This window comes from Phodopus roborovskii, unplaced genomic scaffold (genome assembly GCF_943737965.1).
Source record: "Phodopus roborovskii unplaced genomic scaffold, PHOROB, whole genome shotgun sequence".
NCBI lineage: Eukaryota > Metazoa > Chordata > Mammalia > Rodentia > Cricetidae > Phodopus > Phodopus roborovskii.
The window spans coordinates 20913924-20935481 of record NW_026126549.1 but is presented as its reverse complement, the minus strand read 5'-3'; the positions used below and the strand labels follow the sequence as shown (position 1 = coordinate 20935481).

The 21558-nt window shown below is 48.9% G+C and overlaps 1 protein-coding gene across 1 annotated transcript; it reads right to left on the bottom strand.

Annotated features, from left to right (window-relative positions):
* Positions 1-649: 649 nt before the first annotated feature.
* Positions 650-5152, bottom strand: Il17b (interleukin 17B). The gene is made up of 3 exons (XM_051201047.1): positions 5055-5152; positions 2954-3243; positions 650-972 (listed from the first exon to the last, which is right to left on the bottom strand). The coding sequence occupies exons 1-3, from the start codon at positions 5073-5075 to the stop codon at positions 741-743; spliced, it is 543 nt and encodes a 180-aa protein (XP_051057004.1). The 5' UTR covers positions 5076-5152; the 3' UTR covers positions 650-740.
* Between the last annotated feature and the right edge of the window lie 16406 nt (positions 5153-21558).

Here is a 21558-nt window from a genome sequence, read left to right as displayed (position 1 = left end):
TCCGGGGGGGGGAAAAATTGGGACCTCTTTTACAACCAAGCAGAGGCCCATTTGGGAGAGGTGTGGTCTGTTCTGCAAGTATCCTGTGGCTGGGGGCAACCCTTCCAATCTGTGACAAGGGTCATCGCCACAGCATCCAGAAGAGGCTGAGCCCTAGCTTGGCACTGAAGAACCTGGAGTGTGTGTCTTAGTAACTTGAGTTAGTAGAATAGTGTATTGGCTTACAATAACCATGTTCCAGTTATACAGCTGCTACAAGGAAGATCCCAAAGGAAGTCTGCCACCATCTTAAATGATAAGAATGGAAGCAGTATTTGTTTCCTGGAAAGATTCTTGTGTATCCAAGGGTATACTCATAGCCAAGGTGGCCTTGAATTCCCTGACCTTCCCACCTCCAGAGTACTGGGATTACAGATGAGTACCACCAGGTTGGTTTTGTGTGATGCTAGAGAAGGAAATCAGGGCTTCATTTGTGCTTGGCCAGACGCTCTTAACTGAGCTACATTCCCAGCCCAGCATTGTCTAATAGCCTGGTTCACTCTTGTGGGGCTGAGCCCTGGAAAATACAAACAGATCTGGAATTTGTTTCCTAGGGATCTCCAACCCCGATTTAGCTTCCTAGTCCCAAGGAGCAAGCCCAATGCCTTCCTTTACAAAGGACAACGTTTACTGTGTATCAGCCTTGTGGGGCACAGTGGATGCAGGGAGGGAGGAGTTGCAGGGGCCACTGGGTTAGTGGCTCAGAAGATGCAGGTGCAACCCACAGCGATGGTCTCCATGACGACGCGGTGGCGGCAGGGTCCAGGTCGCGGAGGTGGTGGACAGAGGCGGCGGCGCACTGGCACCTGGCTGAATACTGGTACACTCACCATGCTGCGGTCCTCCTGCATGGTGAAGGGGTTCACGCAGCCCAGACATAGGCAACGCGCTTCAGGCAAGTCCACAGGAATGCGGCTGGGGTCGTGGTTGATGCTGCAGGGATCAGGTGAGCAGGGAGAGAGCAGGGTAAGCGCCACCGTGAACAACAAAGGAGCTGCTCATGCCATCCCCAGGGTGTCCTGCAGAGTTAGGGTTAGGGCTAGTGGCCAGAGTGTGTTGTAATGAACTCTGCCTTCCCCAAAAAGGAGACTTGGATCTGTAAACTAGTCACTGCTAGTCAGGTTCTAATGTCACCACTGTGGTACCAGCTTCCTCCTTCCACCCAGTAAGATACCATGAAGACCATGGAAAAACCCAAGTCTGCCCTCTTCTTTTCCTTCTCTACCCTATTTTTATATTGTTTGGAATCAATCTACAGAAGTAAAATGTTCACACGTGGATGTACAGTCTGCATTGGAAGAGAGGACCTGTTGTTTTACTGACCCTCAGAGTCTCAGCAAGCTTGTGTTGTGGTTTGGTTTGGATTGATCCAGCTTTTCTTTCTTGTTTGGTTTGGTTTGGATGGGTTGTTTGTTTTGTAGCTCGGGGTGACCTCCTGGTTACAATTCTCTTTTCCCATCCTTCCCAGTGCTACAATTACGCCATGCCCAGCTCCACAAGTTGTTGATTTTTTTAAAAAATTCTATTCTATTCTACATATTTATTAATTTATCTATTTGAGATCAAAAGAAACCTTGCAAGGAGCTAGAGAACAACTTGTGGGAGTCAATTCTCTGCTTCCCCTATGTGAATTCTGGGGACTGTATTTTTATACATATGTTAAAAGTATATTTGTCTTAGACTTTAGACATTCATTGGTGAGATCCTCCCGGGGTTGTCCCAGACCTCGAGTATCTGCTCTGAGCCCTTTCTCCTCTGTCACACTTTGCTCCTCAGTTAAACACAAATGAGAGGTACGAGAATGGGACCTAGGAACACAGTCACCTCACTTTGCTTGGGTGCTCCTTGGAAATAAATTTGAGGTCTCCCGAATGAACCTACAGTTTTACAATCTCCCTAACTGGCACATGGGCATAGCCAAGTAGGAGCAAGCTGTGGTCTGAAAGGTCCTTATTGACTCCATTGTCACATTCCAGGGCTCCACCACTCAACACAGTAGCCACTGGCTAAATGTGCCAACCTAAATTTGAGTTTATCTGTCCTAGTCCTTCAGTAGTCACCTGGCTACCACAGTGGGCTTTATCACAGGAAGTTATGGCCAACAGTGCTGTTCTAGAGTCTTAGGGATATAAATAGCATAGCTGGGAAAGCTCTGGCCCGAGTTTGTGAGTGAGCTAGCCATCTCTTCGGTTCATCTGATCCATGTATCCTGGGCCCCCTTCTGCATGCTGATTTAGGAGGTGGGGCTGAACACACATAGCTTCTGTAATCCAGGGCAGCAAAGTGATCCCCAAGTTAAAGCAGGGTCATGTACTCCAAACACAGAGAGGCGGATGCAATGCCATGATCCGAGCTTCAATCCTAGGGAGTCTGACTGGGTGAACACAGGAACCCTGAGGTGGTTCTGAGGCAGACTTTATTTTTTAGAGAGGAGAGCGTAAACACAGTCCTCTCCCCCCATTACCACAAACCATGCAGTTGAGTTTCCCTAATTTTGGGAAATCACAGGCATCAGCACATCTGGAGTGCAATGGATAAGCCTCGTCCTGGGAATAATACCTTTGTGATCATGGTATCTGGGGTAGACCTTAAGAAGGTGCCTGCCTGGCATGAAAGAGATGTAAGCATAGCCAGCAAGTGTGAACCACCATGCTGGACAGAGAACTTTAGAAGCACTCCAGCTGGAACCTGGAGGATAAAAAGACAGTGCTCTGTATGTTTATAATAGCCTGTGAAGTACATACCATACTATACCATTACTTCCACTGACAGCTGGAGAAACTGGGGCTCAGCAAAGCTATTCAACTGACCAAAAGCCTCACAGGTAGTAAGATGCAGAAGTGGGATTAAAATCTACCTGAACACAGTGTCTGGGACAATGAAAACGGTGGCCTGCTGTGCCCAGCCCACCTACCTGTATCCCCAAGGAGACAGGCTTCTCTTGTTAGACAGCCACAGCTGCAGGTTCACCTCGCATTTCCTCTTGGCTGGCTCAGAGCTGTTCCTCAGCTGGGCCACCATCTCTCCAAGGTTCCTCTCATACTCTTCCATTCGAGCGTAGGGCTTTACCCGAGATACCAGATCCAGTGGCACCTGGTGAGGTCCAGGGGCCAAGGGGCCAGGCTGCCCTTGCCCTTTCCTTTTGCCTTTGGTGTTCCGGGGCTGACTTGGCCCCAGGAAGATAAAGATGGCAAGAAGGAACAGCTGAGAAAGAAGGCTATTGATCAAAGGCCAGACCAAATCTCTCTGGGCCAAGGCTTAGGGTTAGGGGCACAGAGGAGAGAGGCCTCTGCATTGGCCTCCTTGTGTATGGACACTTGTCTCGTATTGGGCACTGATGACCAACCCCTACCTCCCACCCCACATCTTGAAGTCCTTAAACTCACTTATCTCCTGAAAATACCCCTACAGACTCTAGTTACTCAATCTCAGACCATAGTTGCTCCCCAGGAAAGGTCCATCACCTAACTGGCTTTCCCAAGCCTGTCTGGCTTCTAATGAACTCACCGCATCAAGGCCAATGGAGGCTGTTGAAAAGCACATCTGACAATATCACCTCCCCCTTAACGTCCTTCCTGAGGCCCCCAGGGGTCTCCTATGCCCTCCTTGCCTCCTCTGTGCTCCTGCTCACCATGTCCCTTGCTGTGGGAGGGGTTTTGCACTCCGCCTGCCGACTTCTGCCTTTTCCTTCTACCTTCTGAACATCTTGTCCAGCTGTGGATTCTAGGTCACTGCCCCAGCGATGCTTTTGGACATCTTGGAGTAGTCATATCCTACATGTCCCTAACACGTATGCAATTGCACTTGGACATGGGATTCTTTGATATCCCCTTAGCTGCTCCCCCAGGCCCAGACTCCCCGAGAGCACTGAACTCCTTTCCACACATCTTATCCCTTGTGTCTGTATCCACGTGGCATCAGACTTCACAGAGCGCATGCAGAGTGAATGGATTCACCAGCATGCTTGCCCTGTAAACTGTCCTGTGAACTCTAGGGGTGGAGCAGAAGGGTAGTGGGAGTGGCAACTGCAGGGGTGGCTGGAGGGCAGGGCTCTCCCTTGGTTTGGGTCAGCAAGGTAGCTGGGCCCAGCTTTTCTGGAGGCTCATCCAATGGAATAAGAAGGAGGAATCGTGAGCGGAGGCAGCTAAAGTCTTCCAGGGACGTGGAAGACTGGGAAGGGGATTGAGCTGTTTATAGGCTTCGCTGAAAGGAAATGAGTTGAAACAGAGTGGGCGAGAAGAAGGAACACTGTACGGAGCTGGCGCATGGCTCCTATGAGACTCCATCGCCCTCCCCCCCCCCCACACACACACCCTCCTCCTCAGCAGCAGACAACCTACCTTACCCTATTCTTGCTTAAGCACAGTACTTTACCAGACTCTGTGCCTTCCCTGTACCTCTGGGCCCACTGGGGCCAGGCCTGGTTTATTATCCAGGCTACCCAGCAAGCCTTGACCCTTGGAAACAAGTTCCAGCAAGCCTTGACCCTTGGAAACAAGTTCCAGCATAGCCCCTCTTGGTAGAGCCACTTATTGGCATAAAAGCCACAGTAGTGAATCAGGTTGCTAACTTCTTCCTTTTGAACCTACATTCTGCTGCAGAAATATCTCCCTCACTTCACTACGGGCGTTCTCAGCTGAACTTCCCACACGTTCCTCAACTTACCTTGCAGGGGAACCAGACCAGACTCAACATCCCCTCCCTCAATTTCCAGATGGGAAACAAAGACAGAAGGATTTGCCCACGATCATGTATGCTGCCCAGATCCCAGATGCCAGGTCTGGAAAAACTCTAGTGCCCAGTCTGTCCAGATTGCCCCAGACACTTCTTCCTGAAAGAGTTCCAGTGTGACCAGGCTGTGCCCAGAACTGGAGCCCAAGCCTTGGGCCATGAGTGCTGGCTGAGACCAGGCTCTGTTTCTCTATGATCCTGAAGGAGAGGACAGAGCTGGTCCCTGCAGATTTCCAAGCCAAACACAGGCAGCCATTAATCAATGGGAAAGAACAGCTACGTACCAGGCTGTGTGGCCAGTCCATCCCACCAAGCCAGGCAGCAGGCCTGCAGCTGCCACCAGACAGGAACCCCAGACGGCCGCTGCAGCGAGAGAATGGCAGCGACAGGATGGACTGAGGCAATTATAGCTCCACGGGGGGCTGCTGGGGGTGTGGGTGGGTGGGCTCACTGTCAGCTGGGAGCCTTGGGCCCCCAGCTGACTGGGCCTTAGCACAGTGGCAGGCGGTGAGGGGTGTGGGGGTAGGCCAGGAGCCAGGCCCTGAGGTGCCCAGGGGCTGTTGACCGAAGGACAATGCCCTGTGTGTCTGGTGGGGCCCTGGCTGATGGCACCTCCGCCTGTGGCCTGCGGCCGGCTGACCAGCCAGCACCCACAGCGCCAGTTAAGACAATCAGCTTCGTTTGCTTTGGGGATGACCAGGGGGTGAGGGGGAGGAGGGGTGGGCTACTGGTTGGTCAAAAGAGAAAATGTCCTGAGTCTGTTGGCCCAGAGCCAGACGGTGCTATCTCCCAGGGAAACTGCCTCAGGTGAGCTCTGCTACCCACCCTCTAGTTCACAGGCAGGGAAACTGAGGCCTGAGCCAGAAGGGGATTTGCTTGGTATTCCACACTGAATTAACAGTGTCCGAGCTGGGTCAGCACACCACCCTACACTGTTTGTGTTGGGATATTTTCTGCACAGTTCTGGCCCTCTATGATCATGTTTCTGAGTCTGGGTGTTCCACCCAGGCCAAGGTGCCTAAAAGCTTCATGGCCAACTGTTACGGCCTTTGTGGAGTCACGTGCCTGGACAATCAGTGTTTTATTCATCAGCCAATAAGACAAACATACATACAGAAGAGCATTCCCATCAGTCACGTTTGCCACCCTCCATGAGAGATCTCCACTTTCAGGGCCTGTCCCATGTATGACTGGCTGCTTATGACCTTCTCGCTTAGCCTCAGTTTCACTCTCTATATAACTGGAGTTACATCCTGGGAATGGTGGCCCCGCTGACTCCCACTTCATGTCTAAGTCTGTTTCCACATCTCTCAAGGCTGCTACAAAGAATAACGAAATGAGCCATGTCATAGCGGACAATGCTTGGCAGAGTGAATGCTCAATAAACACTTTACTGTTTATTATAAAAAGATGCTGTAATGGTTATAATGATTATGTTTCTTATTATATAAATAGCTGTCTTAGTATTAGAGCTCATGTGTCTTTGCACCTCTCCCTTGTAACCCTCAAACTAACCCTGCTGGCTGAGACACTGTGTGCAGCCTTCCTAAGCCGGCCCTGGCTTCATGAGCTTGGGTGACCCCAGGGTGCTTGGGGCCCCAAAAGCTAAAGTGGCCATCGTCTGTGGCTAAGGCCACTCATGTTGAGTGAACAGTTAACTGAATTTGAGTGAGCAGCAAATACGCTCCCTGGGAGGCAGCAGAGTGGGCCAGCTCCTCTACCTTGTCTTGCTGAGGGCCAGGCTTGGCCATTTGTAAGAACTGGGGAGAGGAGGAGGGCAGGGTGAGAGGCTCCTGAATGTCACAAGATTAATCTATGCGGGGCAGGTTTCCACAGCATAACTGAGGAGCTGGCTGGGGCATGAGCTCCTTGAGAGATACCACCATATTTGGTCAAATACTAGACAGGGCTCTGTTCTGTCCTTGGAAACTCCAGAGGGCGGGAGACTCTGAAAATACCTCCTTGGGCAACAAGCCCCCACCCCCAGCCCTGGCTGCCCCAGCCCCTCTTTGAACAAAGAAGCAGACCTGGCTGAAGGGTGAATGGAGCAGCCTGGCTAGTTCTTTGCTTTAGTCTGTGGCTACAACAGAGTCAACAATAAAGAAGGAAATTGAAAGATACGTACTGGAACATGGAGATTCCTCCGCCTTTCAAAACCCCAGAAATATCCATCCCCTTACTTGCTAGTACATGGGCTCTTCTTTTTGATCCCTAAGGATGAAATGGTTGCCCAGGACCCAGCTACAGGGTGTTGCTAATAGAAATTCCCAAGTAACAGAGCCTGGGAGAGAGAGCAGCCTGTGATGGTATTGTTTGGGATGTCGAAGCAAAGGGGTCAGGGGTTCAGAGACATCTTCAGCCACACATCACATTCAAGGCCAGCCCGGGATACAAGAGACCTAATCCCAGAACATACCAAGAAGAGGACATGGGTGTTGATTCATTTCCAGTGTTTTAGTCCAGAGATCTTGACGTAGCTAACCCAGGAGTCTTCATTTGAATACAAGCCGGTCTGGAAGTAACAGAGGCCCTTACTTCTCAGGTAGCCTGCTCCCCATCCAGTGTTAAATCTCAGGGGAGAGGGAGGAAGGGAGGGAGGGAGGAAGAGAGGGAACTTGGATCAATATGTAAAATAAAAATAAAAAAAATAAATTAAAAAAAAGTTCAGGGAAGATGGGACTTCCCAGGTTCACAAGGGCTTACCTCAGCTCACAGTGTTTGTGCTGGAACTGGAAGCAGAGCTAGCCCCCTGGTTTTATCCACTGATCCTCCCTCATTGTTTATAATGACAGCCTTGGGCTAGGCCAGGCTAAGCCTCCTTGCTAGTCTGTAGGGGACTGAGAAGCTAGGTCAGTCCTTCTGGGAGTTCAGATTGTTCACAATTGGCCCCAGGGACAGCAGAGTGATTGTCACTGGTTTCCCAATTCCTGGACTGTCTTGGACCAGAAAGAAGCCTCTTCCTCCAGCCTTGGCCCTGAGAAACCACAGAAGAGTCATCGCCCTGTCATGATGTCCAGAGTACAGACCTGCAGAGCCCAGTCTCGGAGGTTGGTGCCAGGCCAGAGAGGGGAAGGTGAAGACCAGAAACTCGGGGGCTCCTTCTGCATCATGTACAAGGATGGAGTCCTCGGGTCTTCATGAATAAGGGTTAGGAGCACATGTGAAGATGCATGGATGGGCAGCCAGCAGTAGCACTGGTGCGATGTGGAAATTCCTGGCCCCTCTACTACAGACCTGCGGAGAGCCTCACTGCACTCACCACTAGATGGCACCAACAGAAAGCCAGACAGCTCCAAAGAACAGCCAGGGCCCATTCCTTCCAGAGGAGATGCTGAAGCTACACAAGAGTTCCAGTGGGTAGACAAGGCCTGTGCCTGCCCCTGGCTTCCCAGTGACACTGCTGTTGAGGAACAGTGTTAGCAGTGTCTTCACATCAGAGTGGGAATGGCCAGCCTGCCTCTGCCCCCAAGGGCTTGGATTAAAGGTGTGTGCTACCACCACCCAACTGTGTCTGAGAGTTTCTATCTGCTGATCCCAGGAACCCACTTCCCTCTGAGCAACTACTATGTACTAGGCCTTTAGTATGTGAAACATGGTACCATAGTCTCAGAAAATAGCAACTACAAAGCCGAGGCAACAGTTCAGTTGATAACACTTGCCACATAAGCATCAGAGCTTTGGTTCAATCCCCAGAAACTAAGTAGAGAAGCCAGGAGTACTGGTGTGCACTATAATCCTAGTGTTGGGGAGGCTGAGACTGGCAGATCCCTAGAGTTTGCTGGATGGCCAGCCTGACCTATTTGGCAAGCCCTTAGCCAATGAGCCTGTTTCAAAAAACAACAGGGGTGGCTCCTGAGGGATGGTCTCTGAGGTTGTCCTCTGACCTCCTCCACATGGACCAGCACACATGTCACACACACATATGTATACACACATGCATACATGAGTAGGAAGAGGGCATAGGGGAAAGAAAACAATAACTAAGTAACTAAGAATAAGAAGAATTACTCATGTATGCATATTGTTTCATGGGACAATCCCAACACACCTGTGGTGCAGTCCAACTTTACTCTGTTGATAACCAGGAAAACTAAGGCTTAGAACATCTACCTAACCATTTGCCCAAAGTCACAAAAGATATAAAGCAAGTTTGTTTTACCCCTACATCTCCTGCTGTGGTGCAGGTAGAAGACACTGGCCATGAAGGAAAGGGCTACTCATCAAAGACAGTCTGTAACACCTCAGCCTCACCCAGCATTCTCCAATGATCCAAATGGGACAAGGTTGGGAGCTCATAAAAGGAACACCAGTTCTTGGGAGATGTGAGAGCTCCCCAGCTCAGGGGCAGTTTATAACATTTCCGACACATAGAAATCACCTGCAAAAAATGTGACACATTCAGTCAAACCAGTTGTGACACAGGATGGCGATACTGGAACTCAGGCTGAGAGATCGGAGCTATGGGGAACCAGAGGAGCAGGTATGTCCTCCAAGGTAGTGAAGACGACACTAGTTGATGGATTTTAGTCTTCCTCCTGTCTTCCTCATCATAGCTATGTGACTCTGGAGAAAGTGATGGTTTATCTGAGCCTTTGTTTCTTCTATACAATAGATAATAACTTGGGGCTGGGCACGTAACTCAGGTTGCTGGAGTGCTTGCCCATCTTGCACAATCTCTGGCACTGCACAAGCCAGGTATGTTGGCTCATGCTCCTAATCTCAGCATTCAGAAGGCAGAAGCAGGAGGATTAGAACTTTAAGGCCATCCTCAACTATACAGTAAGTTTAAGGCCAGCCGAGGCTACAAGAGACCCAGTGTCCAAATAGTGATCCCCCCTCCCCACTGGATTACTGTAAGGGTAAGGATCAAACAAGAATGCATCTTAAAGTGCTTTGTGGGGTGCTGGGAAAACCTGAGTGTCCAGCTACTGACAGCAGAAACCAGAACTGCTGTTATTAACATGTTAGCTGGGGCTTTCATGGATGCCTTCTGAGTGTTCCTAAGTAGAAATTTGGTTTCATCGGGTGGGGATGAGATGAGAACCAGTGCTAGAATGCAGAGTCTTCTCTATTCAGTATGCCTACCCTGAACCTCAGCCAGGTCAGGAGGCTGAGGGATGTGGGCCCGATCCTGATAGAAGGTCTAGTTAGGCAGGAAGAGGCGTACAGGCTGTTTTGTTGACAAGAGCCCTCCCCCCCCCCCCCACACACACACACAAGCGCATCTCTCCAGGAGGTCCTGCCTCCTCTGCCCCTGCTGTTTCCCCCTCCCTCCTGGGTAGGAATCCTTCTCCCAAGCCCTTATTTGCACAAATGCCTGCCTCACTGCTCACTCCAGAGTCCCAGCCAAGAGGGTCTATTTTAAGCTCCAGAGACAGGAACATTGTTGGTGGGAACAGCCCTCGCCAGCCAGCTCCCAGTTCTCAAAAAAGGGAAAGGCTGGGTGAATGAGATGTGTAGAGGGACAGCCACGTCAGCAGGACCCTGGGTCTAGGCCAGACACTAGCATCTGCACCCCAAGGGGTGGACGTCAAGCGAGTATGAGTTGGCATCGGTTTTCTGGTGACCAACTCTGAGATGCCCGTCGGCCGGTGTCCAGCCCCAGAAAATACCAAGGCCTTGCTTCTAGGCTGCAGATTGACCACGTGCTCGGCTTTGTGTCTTATTAGTATTCGCCACCCAAAGCCATCCATCCCCACAGGCAGGGAGGCCTTGCCAGCTCTTCTAGCGCAGGGTCTTTGCTGGTGACCTCCCTGCCTCCCAGAGACATTCTTCTTTCAGAACATACATTCCATCTTTGATGCAACAGGCACTTTGTGTTTGGTCTCTCTAGGCTGTTTTTGTTGTAAATTTGTTTCTTGTGCGCTTTCATGGCTGCATTCTTGCCCTTTGATTTTCGTGAAGATGAATGCTTAAAACAGACTTCGAGCCAGGTGCTGGTGGCGCACGCCTTTAATCCCCGCACTCAAGAGGCAGAAGCAGATGGATCTCCGTGAGTTCGAGGCCAGCCTGGTCTATAGAGCGAGTCTCAGGGCAGGCTCCAAAGCAATACAGAGAAACCCTGTCTTGAAAGACCATAAAAACAAAAAACAGACTTCGAACTAAACTAACTGGGACCCCAGTCAGAGGCATACAGCAGCTGGGCTACTGGGGTCACCTGGGGCTGGCACTCCAACCTGCATCAAAGGGGAGAGAATAATGAAAATGAGGTCATGTATGTGACATGCCTGTAACTGTGCCATGACTGGCCTGTGCATATTGCTTGTGTATATTGTTCTTAGCTGCATCTAATCAGGCAACATGTATAATTCTACTCAGTTCAGTTCTAAAACCTTCTAGTTCCCAGAGAGACCAAAATAGAAGGGACAACCCTAAGGAAGAGTGGGCACCCCATGTGTTTCGGCAGAGGCAAGAAGCCTGGCTGGGGACAGTGTGTAAGACAGATAGGGGGTCAGGCTTTCCAAGCTTTAGAAGCTCCCAGAATGGGAAGTCATTTCTCTACAAGCCTCGAGACCCCGTAAGTGTGGTCCTGCCTGTGTTTACTCAGGCCTGGGGCAGGAAGGAGCAGGAGCAGGATATAAACAGGGAGGGTGTGTATAGTCCAGGCACCAGGCCTTCTGCTCATCTACACATCCGTGCCTCAGACCCAGGGGATGTTTATAGTCTAGTAGAGTCTCCAGGACTCTGACACCCATCTCCAAAGCCACCACACACCACACACACACACACACACACACACACACACACACACACACACACACACACACGTTCCTGGATATGTCTGTGTTTCTTTGGGGTGGGTGGTTCCACTACCCAGCAAAAAAAAGGAAAGAGAACAGCCCCAGAACCCAAGCCCCAGTGAAGAGAACTAGCCAGGCTGTGGGGACAGGAGAAGAGATGGGACAGCCAGCATCTCCTGTTGGCTTACAATAAAGTGTCTTGGAGTGTAGTGGGCTAGTATGGAGAGCCATGGCTTTAAGCAGGTCAGATTTAATAACAGGCTCTATCTGGGGAGACTGGCACTGAGCTGTGGCTCTGTGAGGTGGATCTGGGGGTGTATGTCCTTGGGGGTAGTGTCTCAATGTTTTGCTCTGGTTCTGGGTCACCTTCGGGGAGCAATGAGTGTGTCTTACTCACCTGCCGTGGAAAGGCTAGGATCAGGATGGCCATGCAGACTTGCTCACACTCTCTCCAAGGGCAACTCACAGCCCACCATGTAGGAGTCAGACAACAACTCTGAGCAGTCTCTTACCCTTGGACAGGCATCCTTGGTAGCCATTCAAGGCTTCTGCCTCAATCCTATCCATCTCCAGAAAGTTCATAGGTGCTTAGGGCTACAGTGACTCACAATCCAGCCTCACTGGCTATGTGGTCTGTGTGGTCCGAAGGAAATTGTGATGGTTAAATGTAATCTCTGGTTAGTGAGCAGTGTTCTTCGAGGCTTCGACTTGCTGGCAGTGAAGAACTTTGGAGTGTTCTTCAAGGGTGGTCTATCTACTTGGAGTATCAGATGCATATTAAACAACTGCAATGTGCTCAATGTGTTCTCGGCATTGGGGCACAACATGGGATACTTACACAGCTTCCTAAGCTTGCACTCCAGTGGACAGTGGCCGATGTGACAATGCCCCTGTTCAGGAGCAGCAACACATCTTGGAAGAGCTCTTGCTGAACACTTCAGCTCAGCCCCCTGCTCTCCCACATCCATGGCAACTGCTTGGTTTTCTGAGGAGCCTGTGGCCCTGGAGAAAAGTGCTGTCCCCAGAATGGGATGTCTCACCAAATTTCCATGGAAGGTCAGCTCTCTAGATATCCAGAGGCTATGTGATGGGGCTATTTTCAGAGCCTAGCTTCCAGGAAAGAAGTCCCATCATCGCTCTGGTGTTGCTAGGGGTTTCCCAGCTCCTGGCTCTGAACACACAAGATGTCCGCTGCCCAGGTCATAGACAGAGCCAGATGACCACTGCCTGGGGATAAAGCGATACTCCTCACAGGCATACAGCACTTTACCCTTTAAAAGCAGTCACTCCTGTGACTTCATTTCCTCAGCACAGGAAGTGAAGTCACTGTAAATATTTAATAGAAAGAGAAAGAGTCCCAGGGAAGAGAAACAACCTATGCATGGCCATACAGCGAGGGGAAGAGAGTCAGAGCTTGAGATGAAAGCTGGGCCCACAGCTTCCCTAACCTTTGCCCTGATTGAGAGAAAGGTAAGGGGCACCGGACCGGCTGAGGTCTGAGGTTTGTGAGCCACCATCAGATGGATTCCACCTAGGGCCAAAGACCAGACAAATGTTCACAGCTGCCTGTACTCTGTACACATCTGTACAGCAGAGGATTTATCTGTCATAGGGCTTCATGCCCGAGTGCCAGGACACTGAGTCAGCTCTGTGGGGATGCAGAGGATGCAGAGGTCAGGCTGACCGGGCTCTGTCTTCCCAGTGTGCTCTCCTGGAGACAGCATGACTTGTCTGTTACACACTGCTATGTTCGTAGGACTTTCTCTTCCATACTAGTATTCCCTTGCTTTTACCCCATTATCTCAGCCCCAAGCTAGGACTGGCTTGGCATTCTAGAATCAGTCTTAAGGAAATTGCACATCCCCTCTTCAGCTCTCAAGCCCCACAGGGTCAACAAAGGATATTTTTCTGACACTCTTATCAAAGGTCTTTTGGTCTTTGGTGTCTGAACCTTCTTTCTGCTGTGTATACATTGAGAATACACAGAGCAGAGCTGATGCCTCTGTCCATGCTAAGTGGTCACAGTCAGGATAAGTGTGGTTGTGCTGCAGCAACCAGCAGCCCCCAAATCTAAGAGAGTTGGTGTAGCCAAGGCGCCCTCGTCACCTTTGCTACATGACCAGTAGAGGTCTCAGAGCCCCTCTCCTTCCGAGATGCAGAGATGAAAAACATCCCCTCACATTCACAACCATAAGCATCATAGTAGCCTTATAGAGATTTGTAGACGACTAATCTACAGAGACCGAGGATAGGTTTTGGAATCTCTATTTCAACCATATACTTCATTTGGGCAAAATTCTTCTCTCTCTCTCTTTTCCCAGCAATGCCGGGAATCAGACCCAGGCCCTAGCATATGAGAGGCAAGCACTCTACTGCTGAACTTCAAGCCCAGCCCTCTTTTTTGCCCTTTGTCAGTTTGTCATCTGTAAAATGAGGATGATAAGGAAGGTACCCACCTCACTTCTTTGTGGGAGCTGAGCTGGCTGGCAGGGTTGAGGTTGTTATCAGTGCAAGAGGCTGGTTCTTATGATAGGAGTACAGTGCTACATCTAAGGGTATGACCCTTCCTTCACAGAGCAACCCTGGCTCTCCCCACTGTTCCCATGTTGTCCCATTTCATCCCTGTCAGCTCTTTTCCTATCAATGCCTGTCTCTTTTTTTGTTTGTTAGTTTTGTTTTGTTTTTCATTTCCTCTCACTGGAGGGAGTCTGGGGACTGAATACTGAGGCAGAGAAAGGTGTGTCTATGTGTCTTTCCAACCCCCTACCAGAGGTATGCAGCTCAAGTCTATTACCAAGTTCCTCAGTGTCAAGAGAAGGAAAATGGAATTTGGAAAAGAATCCTTGCTTGAGATGAAACTTAGTCGTAAGCACAGAAACCAACTACCCTTTGTTGGAGTTGGAAATGGCTTTGATAGCAATACCCCATTGATTCTTTTTCTTTTTCTTTTTTTTTTCAAGGACAGACAAACAAATGTCTAGAGAAGGGAAAAAGCCTGATTCAATCTCACACAGAATTCAGTGTCAGAGTTAGGACCAGAGCCCACTTCCTTTACTCCAGAGCTTGGGATTTTCCATGTACCGTCTAAGGGGACATTGTGCTTCACCATTAAGATAGAGCGGGAGGGGACCGCCTAGGAATTATGATGTCCACTGTTCACAGGGCTCTACTCCAGTGGAGTTATAAAGCTAAGAGCCTTATAAACATTACCTTATTAAGGCTTCTTGGAAGCCCAAGGTCACAGCTCCTCTGGGTCATGGGACACCAGCTGCATGCATGTCCAGTGAATAGAGGACCATGCAACATTCTTCACTTGGTTTAGCAAACCTGGCTTCTAATTATAGGATTTGTTTAACAGTCCTGAGTGGTTTATGAAGGAAGGCCTGGAGTCAGGCAGTCCTAAAGGCAGAGGCCGAGAGAGTCAGATGGAAAGACTGGGCAGGAGAGGGGTGTCTGGAGGGAGGGGGGGCCTGCATCGTGGCAGAGGATAGGCAAGCACAGTCTATGGGCAAGCCAGGCAGGGTGGCGTGTTAATTTTCTCTAATCTCACTAGCCAGGTTGCTCTCAGTTGGAAAGCGTTCCTCCCAGCGCTCCTCTATTAGCATAACCCTGTGGCACTTGGAGAGAAATGTGGAGCAAGCAGATAGAATGATCACCTTGTTACGCCTGCCATGGTACCACCTCCATCCATCCCCATGGCCATGCTTCTTATCCACAGAAACAGGGAACGGGTACTGATAGGGAGGGAAAGAGGAAGTTATTAAGAAGGTGAATAGCATTCTACTCCTCTGCAGCCAAGCTGGGACACAGAGAACTTGCCAGAACCACCCCCCATGCCAAGATTCTGATGGTCCAGCCCATCTACTCTATTGTCAAGACTCTCCTCATTCATGATCTCATTGCTCAGTATGCGCCCTCACATCTGAGACCCTGCAAATCCTTGCCATGCTTCACATCTCCCAAACCTCACAGCACCTCCATTCCTGAGTTAGCATACACAAGCACATACACCCCAGAACCTCTCAAACAGAAATGATCTCCATGTGCTTAAAACTAAGGTAGCATTTTCCCAAAGTGGGTGTCATTCTACATTTAGGAAAAGTATAATGTTTCTGTTTTTACTTCTATTCTAAATTCTACTTCTTGATTTGTGTTAATCCATTAATATAATAGCACTCAATGAAATGTGTAAATAATAGAGTGGAGAGATGGCTGGGTGGATAAAAGTGCTTGCTGCCCTTGCAGAGGATCTGAATTCTGTCCCTAGCACCCATATCTGATGGCTCTTAGCTGCTTGTAACTCCAGAAGATCCAAAGCCTTCTTCTGGCCTCCACATACACCTGGCGAATGCCCACTTAGACACATGCAAAACAAGCAAAAAAAATTTTTTGAGACAGGATTCTCTGTGACTTTGGAGCCTGTCCTTGATCTAGCTTTGTAGCCCAGGCTGAACTCAAAATCGCAGAGATCTACCTGCCTCTGTCTCCAGAGTTCGGGAATTAAAGGCGTGTGCCAACAATACCCAGCTCAAAAAACAATTTTTTTTTGTTTTGTTTTGTTTTGTTTTTGTTTTCTGAGACAGGATTTCTCTATGTAACTTTGGAGCCTGTTCTAAAACTCACTGTGTAGACCAGACTGACCTCAAACTCAGAGATTCACTTGCCTCTGTATCCCGAGTGTTGGGATTAAAGGCATGCACTACCACCAGGTTAGGGGTGGGGGTGGGGGAATGGGACACTTTTTAAAATATGAATATTTTAAAACTATGAATAAAGGCCAGCAAGATGGCTCAACTGGTAAGAATACTTGTTGCCAAGCCTAACAATCTGAGTTCAATTCCCAGGACCCACATTAAGTTAGAAGGAGAACCTTCCACCCACTAGACAGGCAAACTCATGATCCTTTTGTCTCATCCTCTCCAGTGCTGAAACCACACACACACACACACACACACACACACACACACACACACACACACTGAGGATAGGTAGTGATATTTTAAAAAGACTTCCTTGCCCAGTTCTGAATTCTTGTAAATGGCTTCCAAGAAGTTTCCTAGACTTCCCAATAGGAACTGAGCTCAGTGTGCCCTGTGCCTCACTCCACAAGGGAAGCTTAATTAGTAACTGGTGTGTAGTGGCCTCCTTCTCCAAGAGACGGTGGGAATCCCTAGAAGCACACACTTTGTCTTTATCCTTGAAGCACCTAACTCACCAGTTATGAAGTCCAGACTGGAGTTAGTATCTCAACCCCAATAAAAGCATGCGTGCATTAATCCACCCCAGTCTGAACCTCTCCATGCTTCACAATGTCACAATAGCTCTCATGTCACATAACGCAGTCTTCTCTACAGTGAGGTCGCTCTTGACTGCATCTGCCAGGGACATTGCTCCTACCCCAACCCTTCCCTCTTTCACTTCCCAGAATCCATTCTCAGAAAACAAGACAGATGTCCCTGGATCCAGACATACCCAAAGACTTCAGTCACAGGGGCCAATGATGTCCCTCTTGTTTAGAAACCTGGAAGAAATGAGTTTTCATTCTTCTCCAAAAAGGAAGATTTGGAGACTTCCCTGTCTTGCCACCATGGTATCCAGCACAGTGCTGTATACACAAGAGATACTCGGGCATTTTTGTTTGAGAAAAGAAAACAGCCAACCTACATGCAGCCCTCATCAAACAAGCTCGAAATGCAAGAGAGCAGACCCAGGTAGAGAGATCCCTCTACACTCTGTTGGTTCCCTGCTCACACTCAGCCACTTGAGCAGAAAGTATGGGCTTTTGTCACAGATTGTGTGTCATGGGTCCCAGTCACCCAGAGCAAAGCAGTAGCCAAGCAGATGGGAAGTGTGGCTCTCTGGCTCAGATCCCTTCTCAGCCATTTATAATACCGAAGGGGAGTGTGGGAGGCACTATGTTCCCGGGACGCGGGGAAAGTGGTGATGGCAGGAAATGTCATAGCTGAGAGAAGACCATTACCTTTCCAAGTAATTCTAAGTTTTTTTAATGTATTTATTTATTATATATACAATGACAAATCTCATTACAGATGGTTGTTTGTGAGCCACCATGTGGGTGCTGGGAACTGAACTCAGGACCTACGGAAGAGCAGCCATCTCTCTAGCTCCAATCCTAAGGTTAAAAAAATTAATAAAGTGGGGTTGGAGAGATAGCTCCATAGCTAAGGGCACTTTCTGCTCTTGCAAAGGACCTGGGTTTGGTTCCTAACACATACACCTGTAACTCCGGTTCCAGGGGATCTGATGCCCTCTTCTGCCCTCTTCTGCCCTCTGCAGGTACTGCACACACATGGCACACATACATATGTACAGGCAAAACACTCATTCACATAAAGTAAATACATCTTTAAAATATTAAAATTATAACAGAAAAACAAAATTGGGTATGCTAGCCCTATGAGAAGAATTTACAGTTAGTTCTCAGCATGTGGAATTAGAGTCTAGTCTAGAGTATGTGAGAGCTCTGAGCACCAGTGTCTTGAGTGAATTTTGTATGATGGAGCTTTCCATCAAGTAGTGTTGTATATGAGACGTTTCCTGAAGAATAAAAGCAATACACACACACACACACAAACACACACAAACACACACACACACACACACACACACACACCTACTTGTTCTAGAAAGGGAACCCATGACTGACCAAAGTCCATCTTGTTGGAGCTGGGAGTTTTAATGGGGGTTACTTACAGGAATATGGCTGAAGGGTTGGTTACTTACAGAAGCAGGGATGAGAGGTTACAGGAGTATGGCTGAGGGGTTACTTACAAGAGCAAGGATGAGTCAAAAGCAGCTGTATCACTGAGAAGCTCAGCACAACGTGGATGTTAACTCAACAAAAGCTACAACCCTGGAACAACTTGCACAATTTGCAGGCAGCTGCACAGGTCTGAGAGAATTCTCCGCAATGTAACTAGTCAAGGGTCTCCTTCCCTCACAGCTGCTTACTCCTTCTAGAAAGCTGGGCCAGGTGAATCTTCTAAGTCTTTCCCTTTGCCTCCTCCCTGCACTTACCCAAACATGTGACCTTGTATCTATCTCCTAGTCTCAAGCCTCCTCCTTCACCTTCCTCCCCTCCCTCTCCCTTCCCACTTGGAATGTTTCAACTCTCAGAAAACTGTTACTCAACAGGTAGGTCTGATTAGTAGTGGCTGTCACCTGTCAATCATAGGGCTTTAACCCTCTACCTCTTTTAGTTTCTGAGAACAGTGACATTTCTACAACCCCAGATTCAAGTGCTCAATGGTGTGAAACTTGCTACTGTGGAATGATGGGATGGATGGCATGGTAGGTAGATGGCATCCTATTTAGGTTGGAGCCTTTGTAGTACCCTTTCCAAACTAGAATTCAAACTGAAAAGTACCCCATCCAGATTCCTGAGCTCCGGAGGAGCATTGAAGCTGTTAGAAGCAACAGCACATGGCTATGTGTGTAGCAACGTCTCCTCACTCATGTCCAGGGTTGAATTGTATACCTTCCCCAAATTAATCTATTCAAGTCAATCCTCCACACCTAAGAATTTGGACCTGTAATATGCCCAAACTCCTACCTTGAAGTCCTCACCAGGATAGAATATGATTTGAACTATGAACTAAAATAGTCTTCCTGTCCTCTCCACTGTTCTTATCACCTCCTGTTTATACACGGCACCCCAGTCCTGCCAGGTCATAGTGGGCAGGGTGCTTGCTGTCCCTCTGAGCAATGTTAGCCCCTTAGGTCCTGTAAGTACATTCACTGTGGCAGAAAGACATAGAGGATCAAGTTAGGCCAATCTCAGCAAGTTACTGCCTGAGTTGTGGGTCAAGTTCAGGACTCCCAAAGGGGCCACAGGGTGACAGCCAGTGTTCCCACTAAACCAGGAAAGGGCCCCATGCCAACTCACCAGGGCCATCTAATACAATCCATTCCTGTTTCCTGTCAGCATTTCATACCAGGGTGCCCCAAAGTTTTGGGAGAACTATGCTACACATTGTTCCCTCCACCTCCACAGCCAATCTTCCTTGGCGAGCAGCACAAAGAGTTTGTTACTTCCTTCTCCAGGACAATGGGGTAGCTCACCTACCCCTGCTGTCCCCAGAGATGCTCCCTCAGGCGTTGCACAGGGAGATTCTGTCTTGGCTTGTCTGTGCAGAAGACTCGCGGAGAGAAAAAACTGATTCAACCTGACTGCTCACACACTTACCCACCTCACCCACACGCGGATGCATTGTTTTACTCCTGTGAGATTCTACCATGCATCTTCTGCACCAGGCACTTTAGAACTTCCTAACTGTGTTGTGGAAATCTTTCTGGCATGTCTTCGAGAAGTAATACACCCTCTACTCTTCCAGCTGACCTGCTAATGGGAGTATGCTTTTGAGAGGATAATTTGATCACACAGCAACTAATTATAAGAATTTTGAATTACTTTCCTAAAAACAAAACAAAATTCACTTGTTGGGCTGGACAATGGTGGCACACACCTTTAATCCCAGAACTCAGGAGGCAGAACAGTCAGATCTCTGAGTTTTCAGCCAGCCTGGACTATAGAGTGAATCCCAGCACAGCCAGGGCTACACAGAGAAATCCTGCCTTGAAAAACAACAACCTGTGGCACAGTGTGATGACTCAACAGATAAAGACATATAGTGATAACCTGATTTTGACCTCTGGAATGAGAGAACAGACTCCCAGAAGTTGTCCTCTGACATTCACATGTGCACTATGTTACACACACACACACACACACACACACACACACACACACACACACACACACACACACACACACATAATTTAAGCAACTTAAAGAAAAAGAGGTTTGCCGAGTAGTGGTGGCAGGGGCACAACCTTTAATCCCAGCGTTTGGGAGCAGAGGCAGGGAGATCTCTGTGAGTTCCAGGTCAGCCTGATCTACAGAGCTACACAGAGAAACACTGTCTCAAAAAGAGAAGGAGGAGGAGAAGAGAGGAAGGGAAGGAGGGAGGGAGGGAGGGAGGGAGGGAGGGAGGGAGGGAGGGAGAGGTGTTTATTTTGGGACACAATTTGGAGGTACAGTTCATCAGTGGGAGGAAGTCATGGAAGCAGGAAGCACAAGGCTGGTCACATTGTGTCCACAGTCTGGAATCACATTGTGTCCACAGTCAGGAAGCACAAGGCTGGTCACATTGTGTCCACAGTCTGGAATCACATTGTGTCCACAGTCAGGAAGCACAAGACTGGTCACTTTGTGTCCACAGTCAAGAAGTAGCAATTGTTTGAGGTGTATGCTCAGGAGCTTTCTCTTTTTTATTCAGCCTCAGCCCCTAGCTTGTAGGATAACATCACCCACATTCAGAGTGGGTCTTCCAACCTCATAGATCTTCATAGCCACTCCTAGGGAGACGTTTCCATAGTGATTCTAAATCTAGTCAAGCTGACAGTAAAGATGAACCTGTGTGGTGCCACACACCTGTAATCTCAGCACTTGGGAGATAGATGAAGAATCAGGAGTTGAAGGCCAGCATTGTCTACACAGCAACCAGCTTGGACTACTTGTGACCCTGTCTTCAAAAAACAGTCTCTTTTGTGTCTCCATCTGTACAAACTAGAGCCCCTCTTAAGTCCCTTTGCAGCCTTTACCTTCCCTGTCTCTTTAGTTCACGTCATGACAATGGATTTGGGGGTGGAAGTGAGGAGCAACAACAAAGTCCTTGTCCATTGCCCAGGCTGGCCTTCAGTTCCTAGTCTAACATTGTCCTCCTGGCTCGACCTTCTGAGCAGCTGGGACAATAGGTGTGCACCACCACACCTGACATCACAGTGGATTTTCTGATAATCATGCTGTTAACTCACAGGGAGATCAGACTAGAGTGACGCCACCTAGCTCTTGGGTGGGTGACATGGCGGGTCCCCTTGGCTCACACTGCCGATTTTTCTTTTCTGTCATAAGCATCTCCAATGTTTGCACAGCACATGCCTGAAGTAGCAAGCTCTCCTCCGGAGTGGGCTTTCCCTGGTAATTCTGTGGGGTTGGTTTTGCTGTCCCTCTGGGCTCTGGAGGTAG